Genomic DNA, 16926 nt, shown 5'->3' on the forward strand with positions numbered 1-16926 from the left:
ACTGAGCTCCACTTTCCACATTTAACTTGGTGGTGTTCTTGAAACTTTTCCAACTCGGTCAATAAAATACAAAAAGCACTCATTGAGTAGCACACTTTCTAATGGTCAGTTTGTAAGTGTTCTGAAAATGGAGCGTAGGGCAATTTTGTCAATTTGATACGTTTCATTTCATAGACTTTGCATCCTTTGTATGAAAACATGGAATACACTTAACTCACTGACTGCCATTGACGTCTATAGACGTCCATTATGTTTTTCAGTGGGAACGGTACAGTCAAGCCTTATGCAACTTCCATGGAAACGTCTTACTTGTAGACATTATTTAATTGAGTCAGCAGGTGGCAACAGTGCTCTTTGGATGCCCACAGGTAGAAGTAGAAACCACAGCTACTACTTTTAATCTGAGCATGATCTCAGACGAGAAGATTGAGGGAGAATGGCGAAACGTGAGGGAAAAATACAGGCAACTAACTACGAGAACCACCGGTAACAAAAACCTGTCAAGTGTAAGAGTGTTGGAGGAGGAGGATCAAGGAAGCAGACGGGTGTTACGTCTATGGTTCGACCTAAAAAAAGCCACTGACAAGCATGCTAAGGATGCTAGCCCAGACATAGCGCCGCTGCTGGCGCCTTTCATCACATATCACACGAGAGAGAAGCAGTTTTTTGCTGTTTAATAGAAGGAAACCATTGTTCAGATGTTTGACTTTGACCCTAATATCTTTTGCTTCAGTGCCACCTCACTGTCACAAAGTCACACATCAAGCAGATCAAGTGTTTCTTGTTTTCTCAGCTTTTTGGTCAGAAACTGGCCTTTTCAGTGAAACTTACCTACATTCAGCTGGTGATTACGGAAGAATGAAACAAGCTAGAAACACAAATGTTTTACTGATGAAAGTAGTAAGTCTATTCTTTCAGAATCTTCAGATTTTACATAATCATAGTACACAATATTCTGTGGGTCTTGAAAAATCAGTGAGAATCATCTAAAACGCCTGGCAATGTGAGTTGGCTGTTCTGAAATTGTCTGGCAGCCAGTGAGTTAATACGTTTCCATGATTGTATTTAGATACTTAAAAACTCCAGGTTACACTTCACACTGTCTATAATTGAAAGTATTTAATATATCATAATATTAAAAACATCAACCATGTAAATAGTTTCATGTCAACCTTCTGTCTCCTCAGGGACATGAACAAGCGTCTGAGCGAGGAGCAGGGCAGGAAGACGTTCGACCGAGCCACCAAACTGGAGCAGGAGTTCACCGAGCACTTCACAGGTACAAACAAAACCACGTCAGGTCCAGGCTCATGTTTAATTCAGACCCTTCGGAAACTCAGCTTGCACTTTCTTATTTTATAATTGAGGATAAAGTTTAGCAGTTTTTAATAATGAAAAATCCCGAATGAAATGCTTCTACACTGGATCGTATTGTGATGTGTATTGTATCGAGCACATGGTCCCAGCCCTTGTAGCTCACATGGTTAACTGGACACACTGACACGGCTGATGCACTGACCCCCGTCTCTGTGCTCAGCCATCGTGCAGGGCGACACTCTGGAGGAGATCTACGAGCAGGTGAAGCAGATCATCGAGGAGCAGTCGGGCCCCTTCATCTGGGTCCAGGCCAAGGACAAGCTCTGAGCAGCCTCGTCCGGCTCCTCCTCCGGCTCCTCCTCCGGCTCCTCCTCCGGCTCCTCCTCCGGCTCCTCCTCCGGCTCCTCCTCCGGCCACACCTGCGTGACCACGTCTCCTCAGCCCCTGGTCCATCCCCCGGTGGAGCCGCACGTTGGGATAACTCCGCATTAGGACATCTGCACTTCATTGTGGCATAAAAACACATTATGTGAGAAGTTTCAGATATAATGTGTGTCTTTACTGCACACTCTGAAGTTTGGGAATGGTCATTTTCTAAAACATTTACAAAGCTCTCCTCATCATGCTGTTCATGGGCCCCGAAATAGTGAGTAGCTTTATTGCTCAGACCGTGGTTCTGTAGGTCCAGACACTAAGAGACAGAACTAGGAACCTTAAGCAGCGAGTGTTTCAAAGCCCGATGGACAATGTATGATTTTATTCAACTTATTCCATCATTAGACACATTGCAAATGTTTGGAGTATATAATCATCCCATTCGTTTTATCCATTGGCGTTTTTAAAAAATGCAAATATTAAGTTTAACAGTACGATGCAGGTAAAACCTAAAGAACATTTCGGTTTATAAAGAATTGTTGCCGTATTTTCAAGTATTTAGTGTTTTCTTTCTTGTGAAATGTCTGTGCGTTTGCTGGTAGTTGGCACACAGCTGATTTAGACCCTTAAAGGGACTATACGGAGTTTAAAAAGGTTCTGTCACTCAAAAAGGTGTTAATTCGGGTCTGAAGTGCCGTCATGCCTGAGCTTAATATATGCAGTTATGCTTCAGACCTGAGGTGGCAGTAGTGAGCATTAAAATGACCAACTTGCATCTAGTCCCTTTGATATTTGCATTTTTTTTATAAGCCAATGCAAAATGACCATTTTTACTTCCAGCACATGACTGTGGTGGGACAGTTACACAGATTCAACAAATTATTGACACCAAACAACGTGGGGGAAAAGTCAAAGGCCTAGTTTTAGACAAAGGGTGACCAGATTTCCCACTCGATTTCCATTGGGTTGAAACCAGATGGTCAGAGGATGATGAGCTCTGTTACTACGATGATGATGATGATGATGATGGAGCGTGTAGTTGCAAAATGTGGATCAATGACACAATGAAGCCAAACTGTTTTGAACTGTGTCTCTCATACGATGCGGCGTTATCCCAGCCCGCGGCCCGCGGCCCCCGCCCAGACTCCTCGGACCCCCAGACTCTGCAGACTCTTTGGTTCAGTCTCAGGCAGCGTTCGGAGGGAGATTTTTTTGTCCCGAGATTCAGAAAAAGCAACATTTTGCACGTTTGAGCTTTAAAAGAGCATGTCCGTCGTTGTCCTCCGTCTGCCGCCACTTTCATTTCAACCCCCCCCCCCCCCCTTTTTTTTTCTTTTTCTACATTTCATCTGAACTCTTCTCGTGTTGGATTCTCAGCGTTTCCTTCCGATGTTTTTCCCGCTGACTGAGGACGTTAACACGATGCGGCTCTTGTGCGCAGCGCTAACGCTAGGAAACCACATTCAGCCTATTTATTTATGTTCTAGAGAAATAATAATATAAAAGAGTTAGCATTTCATCTTTTACCACAGAATGGGTTTTGCACAAAGTGACTGTGTCCACGAGTATTCTGCAGACTTCCAGATTATTTAAGATCATTTTTATACGAACCGGTTCTTTCAGCTGACCAGTGCGCTGCGCTGCCCAAACCCTTCGCCACATGAGCTCAAATGGAAGGAAGTATCAAAACGGACCTGTTGTCGAGGAGATTTGGCTTTGAAGTCCATATTTTTGAAAACATATTTAGGCTGGTCTCAAGGCTAAATAATCTCCCAATGGAGTAATTCACTGATATATTTGACGCCCATTTAAAAGCCACTCTGAGTGAAAAGAACTGACAAATGTTTACTTTCCAAAGTCATTTGACCTCATTGGCCAGTGGTTTCTGCAGTGTGTGTGTGTGTGTGTGTGTGCGTGTGTGTGTGTGTGTGTAGGTGCACGTGGGTGGGCGATGGAACAAACAGTCATTTGTACCAGGTTTAGCTTTGTCCATTCTGAAGTTGCACGTGCACAGACGTTAATGATTTTGCACATGGGGCTGGACGATACAGAAACGGGCGGCATCGGTGCTGGAATCGCCCATATATGGACGTGTTCGAAGCAGCCGGAGGGATAACAAAGTGGAGAAACAACCTAGAAGAAACCTGTCTCCCATTACGCCACCATTACTGTAACAAGCGCTGAATGATGAATATATTTTTCTACTAAATAACGATATAGAGACGTGGTAAAGCTGACTATTCTTGCCAGGAAGCTATGGTTAGCTTCATGCTACATATGCTAACGTTAGCAACAAGAGCTGGTTTTTGCTTCTACTGAACAATCTGCTGAAAAAAACATAGTTATCACACCCAAAATCGGGTCCATATAGATGTTTGTTGCCCGTTTGAAAACGGCTAAGAGTGAAAAATTGTCATTCCCACGACAGTTTTACCCCCCCCCCCCCCACTCGGCGAGGCATTGCTGAAACTCGATTTTCAAAGACATGTGTTTTGTTTATTATTAAAATAAAGACATGCAGCTGAGTCATGAACTTAGACACATCTTTTATACAGACGTCAGCTCAAACACAAAAACTTTCCTCTAGTTTCATTTAACACAAAAATCTTCCTTTGTCTCGGCCAAACTTTCTGCTTAAGAATTGGCACTGAGATTAAGATAGAAAAAAAAAAGGATGGAAAAATGGATTAATTGCCCAGCCCCAGTAGTATTTGTTGTTTAAATGAAAGCCCACAGAATGACTGAGGCACTGAGGGGGGAGGATAAACGGTCCTCGGGCACAGGGAGATGATGTGGAGCTAAACCAACAACGCCAATGAGTGGCTGAAAGTGGGCCAGTCCCAAAGCCGAGGTTCTCATAGAAAACGTCACACACAGACTGATGGCTGGACGACTGAGAGCCTGCACAATAGTTTTCTGTTTACTCCATATAGTCCTGCTCATTTCGAGAGGCCGCTGTGAAGTGGCGGATTTGGCGACCGATCCTTTTGTAACTTTCACCAAACGGAGACATCGTTGAGATTATTCCTGAATCCCGAACCTGGCTCTGAGGCTGGTCATGTGACTGAAGCGTCATAAACTGTTCAAACAGAATGAAGCAGATCTGAAGCTCCGAACCTTTGAGACATTTCTTCGCTCTCCCTTCACGAGCAAATCTGAGCGTGATTACGTTTCAGTTTCCCCCAGATCGTCACGCGTGTCCATGAGAAAAATGACAGAATTTGTAAATATTGAAATGATTCAGAGTAGGAATCAAAATGGCGCCCGTCCCTGTGCGAGTGCGTGTGTGCGTGTGTGCGTGTATGTATGTGTGTGTGCGTGTGTGTGTGACTGGCAGCGCTGCTAACGTCCTCCTCGGCTCCTCAGTGTCTTACGAACAGTGCAGCCTTCGCGCGGCGCTGCCTGACGATCAGATGGGACATATTAACCTGTAAAACTGCCTATTTTGTTATAAAGTCTATATTGAAGCGGCCGAGCGCCTCTACGATGGAACTTATTTTCTGCTTTTCCTCGTAATCCTGATATAGAGAAGTATACAGATATTGAAATATGAATATATATTTTTTCTTCAAGCGCCACCTCCTCTGTCTCTAATTTTCTTTTTTTATGCATAAATAAAAGTTAACAGTAAAATCAAGTGTTTGGCTCCTGAGTTTTCTTGGGTGTTTGGTTATTTCTTCCATCTGAAATAATGTTGACAAAAAGAAAATCTACAACTGACTTTTCGCAAAAGCTAATGTTTGCTCGGTCCAGTAAGAAGAGTGTGTATCATAACAGGAAAGTGTGTGTGAGTGTTTTTGGTGAAACACCAGCGCGAGGACGTCCTCCAGACTGAAGCGTCATGTGCAGTGGACGAATCAATATGTCACACATTTATCCTCTTAACCCCCGCCTTAACCGAGTGCATTTTCTCCTGTTCAGCTTTATCCAAATCTTAAAGCTTCTCGACTGGAAAGCTTCGCCTCATTTTAAAGCAAAACTGTGACTTTTTATGTCACATTGTTGCTGTTTTTACTCATTTAAGCGTTTTGAAGTCGTGTTTTCGTCAGTTTTCCACATAGAGAGAATATAATAAAGATGAGTGGGTCTCATTCATTGTAAAGGTTCCCGAGTCCTGTGTGAATCTTAATGGCCGCTCTATCTCCTCCTACGCAGCCTGTTCCTTAAAAGGGCAAAAAGGCGGGAAGTCCTGCACTCCAGGAGCGGGCGGAGCCTCCACAGAGCTCCAGAGCTTGATTGACAGGCTCTGGAGCCAGTCAATGTTCTGAAAAGGCTTCCGAATTTTGGCCTGATAAACAAAAACTAGCGTGGTTAAAAATATTTGGCCTACCCCAGTGTGGTCACATGGGTCATAGCGACTTTTAGAAATAGAAAAACTCTTTGGAGCCAGGCTTTAAAGCCATTCTTGGGAGCATTGATTCTAATGGGACTTCAAATGTCCCAAGTGTCTCTTTGAGTCGCCCCTGGCCACCAGGTATTTGAAGTATTTTTTTTGTTGAACCTTTATTATCGTAAGTGTATCTAATAGGTGTTTTTTCTAAGGCAGATGACCATATGCGCCACTGATATATTAGACCACATTTTTCACATCCATGTAAAAATGTCGGGGCTTAGACTGAGGTCAATCACATGGACATTAATGTATGAGATGAATCTTCTACACAAATCTACAACCGGCCCTGTGGTGTAATGTTCACAAGCAGCTTTTATTAACACAACAGCACAAAGGTCAGTAGTTCTGCAACAGCAAATAAAACAATAAATTAACATGATAAACTTAAAAAAAAAGTGAATCTGGAAGAGTCTTTCGAAATGTGTTTTGGTTCAGCCGCTGCTCTTGAACTCCCCGCTCTCGGTGATGGACAGTTTGCTGGGGCTGCTGGGAGACAGGCCGTTGCGGAGGTTCGCCGCCGTGTAGCGCTCCTTCACCTGGGTCAGGGCGGCGATCAGCCGCGAGTTGGCCGCGTCCAGGGAGAGGATGCGCTTCTCCTGGTCAGAGGGAGAGACGACGACGTGAAAAACATTTCAGACTCCGCTCTATCGCCAAAGGAAATGGTCTCGACATGTAACGCACTTTTCACCTGTGGCCACTCCAGAGCACTCACGTGGTCCGGGTGGATCAAGCGTCTTGCTCAAAGACACAAGGTGTGCATCTGCAGGAGCCGGGGCTCGAACCCTCAACCTTCTGATCATGAAAGGACCTGCTCTACCATCTGCGTAATGTGAATACTAGGGATTGGCGGATCGATACCGGAATATCGATATTTCGATCCAGGCAGTTCCTTTTTTTTAAGGCTCTCGATTATGGGAGTCATTTACCAAGTGTGCAAGACAAGTCCCACAGTCGCAGCAGAGTCAGTTGTGCATTTTTATTTTATTTTTTTATTTCAGTCATGTTAGTTACATGTTTTCACATTTCAACAACTATACATGATTTTTTTTTTGTACATGATTGAAAAGGAGCACGATGAAGACAACGCTTATGCTAAGTGCCTCTTTCTTCAAACACAAAAAGTAGACCAAAAAAAAGGTCTGATTCGCAGGTGTTACTTTAAGCCATCAGCTAAAATAAACACAGGTACTACTGTTTTTAAAGTTAAAATCTAATATTGACTGTAGTGTGTAAGAGTTGATATTTGTTCATTTCTAACGTAACACTCTTGCATTTACTTAAACTGCAATACCCACACAATAGCATATTTACTTCACACCTGCCTTGATGAATGCGCCCTGTTGCTGATCATGTAAGCCTGTGTATAGAAGACTGCTTTGTTCAGCTGTAGGATCGATATCAACATTTTTTGCCCCAGGTAATACTTGGGATGGGCGATACCAGTCATTGTGGATTTGATCCGATACCTAATGTCTACAGGTGACAGCAAGGCAAAGGTAATTCTTGCCGGATTTCATTTGTGGAATGAGGTGACGTTGTTATATTCAAAACCAAATTGAACACAACAGTTCAATTCAGTCTGCAGCCTCATTCATTTTAGACTATAGTTTTAGACTAATGTATTCTGTAAAAATAGTTGAGCAATGTCATTGAGGAGGTTCGTTCTCTGAGGAAAAATAACCGAAAATTAGATTTAAACCCAGTTTGAATTTGACTTTATGCTTTTTAATGACTTTTAATGTCCGTGGAAACCCTGAATAAAGGCGTCATAACCTTAACCATAGAATTGTCCTAACTGCAGACTGAGGGCGGGGCTCATTACCATCGTAAAAATAAAACTATTGATTTAACATTTGAGCGGGTTTGGTCAAGTCAAAAGAGGATTAAAAATAGGATTTTTTTTTGTCTGATGGCAGTGTATTTTTGACTAGTTCAAACCTGCCACTTTTTTTGTTTGGTGAATTTCCTGTGAGACTTGTACCTGTGCGTCGATGATCTTCTGCTTGGCTTCGATGACGGCCTGCATCTCGGCGTGGTCCCTCCGCAGCTCCTCCTCCACCGCCATCAGCCTGCACAAACATCACACATTCACCTCATCAGGGGCTGCACGCAGAAGGAAGCTATTCCACGCAGACGTTCAAGTTAGTCGAGCACTGCCATTCGTTGTCCAGTACATTTAGAATTCCACTTTGAATCCAATATAATGCTTTCTAATGGGCGCGTGGTGAGTGGGATCTTCTCCTGGTCCTCACCTGCACATGACGCTCTTCATCTGGCCCTCCTTCTCCTGGCTCTGCCTCCTCAGCTGCTCCTGGCTCTCCTCCAGGCGGCTCTGGTACTCGCCCAGGACCGTGTGCATGTGCTGCTCCTGTGCCAGGAGTCTGCGCTCGTACTCCTCCAGGCGGCGGCCCGACAGACGCAGGCGCTCCTTCAGGGCCGAGATCTCCTGCTCATACTGGGACACAAGGGTTCTTTCATGCAACATTTCCACATCCGAATAGTGGGTAAAGCCAAGTTCAAAATGCCTCAAATCTGCTGAATTATTTGTGTATAGGCTACATTATAGATATAGCTTGTTTTTCTCTCGACAGCCAGTAGGGGGAGCACAACCATCTGCCATAGTAAACGGCCAGAGATTAGAAACTACTGAAGTATTTAAGAGTGCTCTTTGATTCAAATTTACACTAGAAGCTGCATATTAAGAACATTTTGATATTTATCAGAAGTTGTTGGATGCCTGTTTCAGTTTTAGAGTTTTAAATGGTCTCGTCCCTCCACCATGAATGGATTTTATATTAAATAAGCAACAGTGGAGTAAATACCAGAGCTTTGACCAGAGGAGACAGTCGTGTGCAACGACGCAGGACTAAATCAAATGGTGGAGTCTATCAGAGGCTCGCAGTCACGGAACTCGCTGCTCATATCAGGAACTGGGACAATTACCACACTTAAAAAGGTCCTAAAAACAAATCAATCTTTCTGCTGTTGATTAATGTGCACTGTCCTAATTCAAATTAAGAAATACCTCCTTACTGTCGACTGCTATCGTTATCCAACAAAGTGCTTATAAAGGAACAGGACACCGTTTTTACATAGTGAGATATGTTCTCACCTGAGCTTAGACGAGTTGATGCATAACTGTCTGGTCTTTGTGCACGGGCTCAGTCACGCAAATGTTGTTAGCTTTTAGCCTCTCCTAGCATAGGTATAGCTCCAAACTGGGTTGAAGGTAGAAGCTACCAAGCTGTTAATAAATACAGTTAATAACATAGGAGCAGTCATGTCTCACTTGACTGCGCGGACGTCAAAGTGCTCCTAAAGTATTATTGTGCCTTACAATATAGTACCCCTTTTTATCCGCTTAGAAAATCCACATCACGTATTTGTATAAATAGGGAAAACGTGGTAGAGCTTGGTAGCTTCTAATTTCACCCCAGTTTGGAGCTATAGCTTTGCTGGGAGAGGCTAAATGCTAACAACATTTGCGTGACAAATATTTTTTCAGTTTTAACTGCAAATTGTTACTGTAGGTAAAGCTGCAGGCTGGAGTCTGGAGTCTCTGCAGTTGGAATCGACCTATGGCGCTGCACGCCGGGTCTGAGTGGATCTGTTTTTGTTTTTGCCATTATACACGTGCATCGTGGGAAGGGCAGAAGAGCATGAACAAGGGATAATTACAGCATGTAGCCCGTTCTGTGTGTCAGTGTCTGACAGGCTGATGCTAAGTTAAGTTAAAAGAGTGTTTGGAGCAGGAGACACAGATTTAGATTGAGACAAAGATCTACCAGAGGTCGGCTTTTAAGCTTTAAACTGTTAAGTTATTAATGATTACAATTGCAAGACGAAGTTTAGTCAGAACACAACCTTGCTCAAATATAAAACTACTGTCTCTGCATTCACACATAGCCAACGTTGTGTTTACTTTGACGTCCAGAAGAACAGTGGTGGGTTTGGATGGGTTTGTTTCGTGACACCTTGAATATAACGTTTACCTTCTCTGAGCCGCTGTGCTCGGGGCTCCTCCCGGGCTCCTCCTCCTCCGTCTCCTCGTACTGACCGTTGTTCAGGACCCAGGCGGCAGTGCGCTCCACCGGGGACATCGCCACGGCAACCGGCTCCACGGGGGACAGCGCCGCGGCAACCGGCTCCACGGGGGACACCTGGACACAACGCAGGAGTTCACATCACTCCTCCTCAGACGGGTTTGAGCTACAGTAAAGCCAGACTCCCAATCTCAATAGTTACTTCAGAAGCTTTCAGATTAAGAAGAACCAAAAACAACAACAATGTGGAGAAAAAACTCTTTTTCACGCATCCACCTGCACAACTCTTGACAGTTGAGTCACTAAATAGACATTTTAAGATGGTATAGTCGCTGCTTTGGAAAAAACAAACTAAACGCTGCCCACACAAGCATGGGTCTGTGTATCTAATAAACAAGCTGATGATCCAAGACTTTGCTGTAATCATAAATCCTTGTACAATCCTTGTATCTCTAGTACAAAATCCGTTTTCCGATTGTCTTGAGAGTGGTTAATTAAATATAATAACGGATCTGCCTCTGCTGGGAGAAGAAATGAGTAACCAACTGTGCACTGATTATATAATGTGAGTGGAGTCACTTTATTGCTGATTATGGTGCGACCCCAAACCGTCCTGCAGCACAAAATATATGTTTTATTGTGTTGAAGGACATGATGCATGTTTTAACAAAGCCATTATAAAGAATCTTCTGTTCACGCTGTCACAACTTTTTGTATTCAGTGTTACGCCTTTGTGGTAGATGTATACAGTACATGTGTTACAGTACATGTGTTACAGTACGTGTGTTACAGTACATGTGTTTCAGTACGTGTGTTACAGTACATGTGTCACAGTACATGTGTTACAGTACATGTGTTACAGTACATGTGTTACAGTACATGTGTCACAGTACATGTGTTACAGTACATGTGTCACAGTACATGTGTTACAGTACATGTGTCACAGTACATGTGTTACAGTACATGTGTCACAGTACATGTGTTACAGTACATGTGTTACAGTACATGTGTTACAGTACATGTGTTACAGTACATGTGTCACAGTACATGTGTTACAGTACATGTGTTACAGTACATGTGTTACAGTACATGTGTTACAGTACATGTGTTACAGTACATGTGTCACAGTACATGTGTTACAGTACATGTGTTACAGTACATGTGTTACAGTACATGTGTTACAGTACATGTGTTACAGTACATGTAATGGTCTTTTCTACCGTGATCAGATTCTGTGAGTGTATACAATCTATTAACCTGACAACATGGTGTGTTCTGAGGTCTAAGCCCCTCCCTGTCTGCGGCTGACCTGTTGTGCTTTGCTCCGGGGTGTGGCCGAGCCGTCACAGGGGCCGGCGGGCGGGGACTGGCGCAGGGCAGGAGTGGGGGCGGGGGGCTCGGTGTTAGCGCTGCTGCTGCTCCTTAAAGAGGCACTGTGAGGGAGGGACTTGGGCGTGCGGGAGCCTGCTCTGCTCTGCTGCTCCACCTTTAAAACAACAGCACACAGGACGTGAACAAGTCAAAATAGCACTGCACATGGCATGTAAAAAGGGAACAAGACTGGGCTGAGTACAGAGCCTTGGGGAACACCCTCCTGACTGTGAAAAGCAGGAGTTCCAGAAAACAAGTAGAAGATGATCAAATCACCTTGATGATGTGTGCGGTGCCGGCGGTGGTGCTCTGTCGGGGTATAGCCACAGCAGTAGACAGGGGGGTGTCTCCTCGGGGTGTGGAGCCCTGGCTGGGGGCCCCCGCCTGGCTGCCGCCGTCGTCCCAGGGGCTGTGCTGGGAGCTCTGGGTGCTTAGGTTGTCGGAGCTGGAGTGTGGGGGGCTGGTGCAGGGCGGCAGGTTAGACAGGTGGTACACTGGGTTCTGGAAGGACAGGGCCTGGAGGCTGCGCTGCTGGCTCAAGGAGGGCTGTAGGGGGCGCCGCGCCTACACAACACACAACAGGGTCTATACAGGCAGCAGCAAGACAAATGCAATGCTTTTTAAAGGCAAGATGCTTGTATAACTTTAAGACCTATATCCATGCCAGCAAACTGACTCCAGCAGTTGTTTGTCAGGACATGAGTAGCAAACAGACGCTCGTCAGATAATTAGAATATCATGAACAAGTGCATTCACTTCTGTTATTCAACTTAAACTGTCAAACCTATACATGATAGACTCAATACATGCAAAGTGAGATATGTATGGCCTTTATTTGTTATAATTTTCATTACTATATTGGTTTCACATTTTAGTTTGAATCACAGAAATAACTGAACTTTTTCATGATATTCTAATTACATGACGAGCACCTGTATATATTCAGAGTTAAGCTAATAATAATAATAAGGAAAGCACACTGCATTTTCCAAATATTTTGGTTCAAGATGGTCAGCAATAAGAAAGTAGAATGAGCTCAGATTCTACAGCTAAAACCAGCCCCCGTTTCCAGTAGAGCCCTAATGAGTCCTTGTATGTGGCTCCACTGTGTTGCAGGTGCAGGGGGCTGCAAGTTTCGCTCATAAGCTAGCTGTTTGTTTACTTTTAAAAAGTTGCTTTCTTCAGGACCATTGTGGAGTCTTTGCAGTAAAAAAAAAATCCACAGAACCTCCACAAAAACACGACAAAGACGTACAAAAGCATTTATCACTAAAAATTCAAAACATAATGAATTGATATTGATGCCAAATGTACATCTTTACTATTTGTACTCGTCATGAATATGTTTGGAGGCATATTAAGCATTGTTTGGTGTTTTTAATGAATGTACTGTAATGCACTTACATGTGACATCAGCCACTGTGATGGACAAGGACCAAATCCAGTCTGTAACTTTATATTGTATGTTATAGACTAGCACAGTTGTAGCATGTGAATATGAATATTGCAGCTGAAAATTCAGGAAAACATATTAAAATAAAATAATATAATGTTCTGCAATGTAGATAATGCAGTGCAGCTGGAAAAAGAGACAAAAGTTGACTATAGCAAAGATATTGGATTATTTTTTTCCCCTCGTGGGATTGAAATCGGTATCGAGTACTGACGTTTTTTTTTAGTATCGAAACAAGAGTTTGAAATGTTAGTACCGTGCAGCCTCCCATAGTTAGCTCAGTGACTGAACTCTGAATGTACTTGGCTTTCAAATAAGGAAGAGCAAGTGCATTATGCTGAAGGCGAGCCCAGTTCAGTTGTAGTTGTAGTGTTCGTGTCACCTGTGGGGCGCTCACCTGTGGGGCGCTCTGAGGCTGGCAGTCCCGTGGGGGCGTGGCTCTGCTGTGCTGTGGGTTCAGGGGATTGGTGTAGCAGACAGTGGGCGGAGCTGCTCCCATCGACGTCTGAGAGGGCGCTCTGTGGAGGCGGGGCCCGTGCTGTGCTTCCTGGAGATCCACCAATGAGACGCTGCGACCGTTGGGCAGTGGGACCACGCCCTCCATCAACTCGGCGCTGGACAATACGCTGTGCACGTCACTGGGAATTCAGAAACAGGACAGTCAGGGCTGATCCCAGACACGAGCTCAGTGCAGCTCCAGAAACAACAGCCAGACCTGAAGCGAAACCTCAAAGACAGAACTCACAGCTCATTATGCATGGGGAACAAAGCATGCTCCTCCATTCAGTTCACTCTAAAGACTACATAAAGGCGTCAAACACTTGCACTCGCAGGAAGATTACACAAAAAGTGCAAAAAGTACCCTACTAAAAACTTAAAATAATTTAATAATCTTAAAATAAGACATTTGGTCTTGTTTTAAGGAAAAAATTCTGCCAATGGGGTCAGCATTTTTTTCTTGCTAAGAATTCTTGTTTCTAGAATATTTTTCTTATTATAAAACAAGAAAGAAACAGTAAATTTAAGCAAATAAATAACTAGAATTAAGCAAAATGTCCTCAGAAAATGGAATAATTTAAGGAAAACATTCTTATTTAGTGACAAAATGTGGGTATTTTACTTAAACCTGGCTGGAGGATTCACCTATTGCACATGTTTTTAGTGGTAGGGGAAACCTCCGCAGACACAGGGAGAACATGCAAACTCCACACAGAAAGGGCATTCCATTCTTCCACTTTAAAGAATGGAATGTATTATCTATCTGTTCTCTTAAATTAAGAGTTGTTGTGATCTTATTTTTTCTTAAAATAAGAAAAAATGTTCTTTGTCTAAAGCTGAAGAAGATTCCAAAATCTTTCTTTCTTTCTTTCTTTCTTTCTTTCTTTCTTTCTTTCTTTCTTTCTTTCTTTCTTTCTTTCTTTCTTTCTTTCTAACAAATGGCAAGAAATGGCTAGATTTTATTTCCTAAAATAAGATTTTTTTTCTCAAGAAAACTTTGCTCGGCAAGACATTATTACTTTTTAGGGAAAAAATAACAACTTATTTCTTAAAGTAAGACATTTTTTACTTGCTTAGAATCCACTTTTTGCAGCGTGTCCTCTTTTCACGTTTCTTGGGGCCTCAGTTTACCGTAATTTCACATTGTTGGTGTTATGTCTATGTGTAGTATGTGTGAATTATTTTTTTTCTATTCCATTTCGATTCTAATTAGCTAGTTCTGGCATATTCACATGAAATGTAGGAAGTTTTGGCCTTTGGTCCAGATGTCAGATTTGTATGTTTTGTTCCCACACAATTTGATGAAAAATGAAATGAAATGAATTTCATGTAAAAATGTTTTTCTCTCTCAACTCTTGCAGCCCTGATTTTCAACATCAGCCTGCAGCTACATAACCGGGGATCCGCAGGGTCTCCTGGGCGGGCAGTCACCTGTTGGAGTTCTGCAGGATGCTGTGGAGGCCTGACGACTGGCTGCCGCTGATGTTGGCCGAGCTCAGGGCCTGGAAGCGGTGCAGCGGCTGTGTGGCGGGAGTGGGCGCCGACAGGCTCCTGGTTATGTCCCCCAGGATCCTCGGCAGCGGGCCCAGCTTGGCTACCGTGGCCTGCAGGAAGGAATTTTCACCCTGGGTCGGCGTTTTAGGTTTCAATAAATGGAGGGGGGGAAAAAAGAGGGGGAATGTGGGAAGTGTCGGGGTACAGCCAGGCAGAAACAAGAAAAAGAAAAAGGACACAAATTAGCGAGAACATCCAATGCAGACCATGCTGAAGGAGAAGAAGGAACTATCGAACTTCTCCTTCAAAGTCCATCATGCGTCGACAGGACTCATATCAGAACATGCAAAAGGACTGGTGAGGGTGGGGCTTAATACTGTAGTCTGAACAAGAAGGATGTGACCATGCTGCAAGAGGTTTTACAAGAGTGAGGAGGTTTGAGTGCAAACATCTGTAAAGGTCCAACAAAACTGGGAAAATCAAAAATAGGTGGGAAAAGGACTTTTAGGACGATCAGTGTCTCATTTGCAGGTTATTTCAGTTTTCTTTTTTCTCTCCCTGTTTAGTCACGAGTCATCACTGGGCCCTGTCTAAAGCTAGATTGAAAACTCACCTGTTCAGAACAAAATGTGTCTCCTAATTGCACATATGTACTTTATAGTGATCTGCATTTTCCCATGTTTCTATTTTGTTTTAGTATACTGCTTGTAGACTGCTTTTTTAATACTTTTCCCAGTTCAAATCTGTTCTAATTGATTGTTTGACACTTGTCCCCTGCAGTACCTTGTCCAGCTGTGAGACCACCTCCCAGAGCAGCGCGTGCAGCACGGACAGCTCGCGGCCCAGGTCGATGTAGCCCTCGAAGCCGGGCGTGGAGGACAGAGACTCCGGGTTGGAGATCTCCGACAGGAAGCGCATCATCCCCGCCCACTCGTGCTCCAGGAAGTCATTCATGAAGGCCATGTATTCCTCTTTATTCCCAAACCTGAAGAAAACACGGGCCATGTGTTAAAGGAGCGTTCTGTTCACCATCACTTACAAATACTGGGGACTCAGAACTAAAAGGAGCACAGCCTTGGACAGTCACAGAAACGTTCTCAGTTTATTTGTCTACCACAATGTATTCAAGCTAAAGTTATACAGATATGGACTTACATTTTCAAACATACACATACTGAGAGTGAAGCTCATACAGGCCCACTAGAAAGTGCAGACTCTCAGCTTTATTATCCAAATCGGACAAAGGTTTCTGAACTAAAGCTCTAAAGGGCTTTAAAGTAAGAGGACAAATGCTGACGATGCTTTGAAAATCAACCAAAAAACAGCAGAACAGTCCTGGTACTGCAGCAATTCTCAACTGGTACGTCTTTGGGAGCCACCATCAGCCTAGTAGGACAAGCCATGACCCAAATAACTATTTGATTTGTTATATATAAAGAAAAAATGCAGTAATTTCCTCACAAATTGTAACTGAATAAGTATTAGATGAGCTTTTAAAGATGAAAATGATCAAAACAAGTTGATAACAGTCATTGTATTGTTTCTATACTTTTTCAGAGGGAAAGTATTGAAAGAACTGCTCCCTGGGAAAGGCTCGCACCCCAATGGTAATGCTTCTGTGACCCACCTGCTGAGAACCACTGGTCTACAAGATAATACCGAGATTGCAGTTTGGATGGTAATTTACAATATCGAGTGTATTTGCACTGTTTAAGAAACCAAAAACACTTAATGTGTTAGAAAACAGTGTTTTTTTTCCAACAAATTTGTAGCTTGTTCAAGACAAACATCAATCTAAATGTAGATGTTTGCCAGCACATTTTTGCCTGTTTCTGACGGCTTCTAAAAAATATCGCTTCATCCTCATTATTGACAAAGTGCCCAAAAATATTGAGATATTCATCCATACCAAGTACCTAGCAATCAAATATTTTCAGCATAGTCTAAGGTAGTAGTATTGAGGCACAAAACCTACTATTATT

General features: G+C 43.3%; 2 protein-coding genes across 21 annotated transcripts in view; one reads left to right on the top strand and one right to left on the bottom strand.

Moving 5' to 3' along the window:
* Positions 1 to 1737, top strand: part of dlg1b (discs large MAGUK scaffold protein 1b) — a 74641-nt gene extending 72904 nt beyond the window's left edge. For 17 of the 19 annotated variants that reach the window (XM_079570108.1, XM_079570110.1, XM_079570112.1 and 14 more), the window contains 2 exons: positions 1188 to 1279; positions 1538 to 1671. In XM_079570108.1, coding sequence (XP_079426234.1) covers positions 1188 to 1279; positions 1538 to 1644 — 199 coding nt within the window. In that variant the 3' untranslated portion in view covers positions 1645 to 1671. The other 2 variants (XM_079570105.1, XM_079570106.1) reach the window with 2 other exon arrangements.
* Positions 1738 to 6375: 4638 nt separating this feature from the next.
* Positions 6376 to 16926, bottom strand: part of rasal2 (RAS protein activator like 2) — a 47976-nt gene continuing 37425 nt past the window's right edge. For both annotated transcript variants that reach the window (XM_079570078.1, XM_079570077.1), the window contains exons 13-21: positions 15728 to 15929; positions 14882 to 15075; positions 13350 to 13590; positions 11776 to 12063; positions 11438 to 11614; positions 10078 to 10245; positions 8338 to 8540; positions 8067 to 8154; positions 6376 to 6681 (exon numbers count right to left, since the gene is read on the bottom strand). In XM_079570078.1, coding sequence (XP_079426204.1) covers positions 6517 to 6681; positions 8067 to 8154; positions 8338 to 8540; positions 10078 to 10245; positions 11438 to 11614; positions 11776 to 12063; positions 13350 to 13590; positions 14882 to 15075; positions 15728 to 15929 — 1726 coding nt within the window. In that variant the 3' untranslated portion in view covers positions 6376 to 6516. The remainder of the gene's footprint in view (positions 6682 to 8066; positions 8155 to 8337; positions 8541 to 10077; positions 10246 to 11437; positions 11615 to 11775; positions 12064 to 13349; positions 13591 to 14881; positions 15076 to 15727; positions 15930 to 16926) is intronic.

This window comes from Gobius niger (genome assembly GCF_951799975.1).
Source record: "Gobius niger genome assembly, chromosome: 13".
In the NCBI taxonomy this organism is placed as follows: Eukaryota; Metazoa; Chordata; class Actinopteri; order Gobiiformes; family Gobiidae; genus Gobius; species Gobius niger.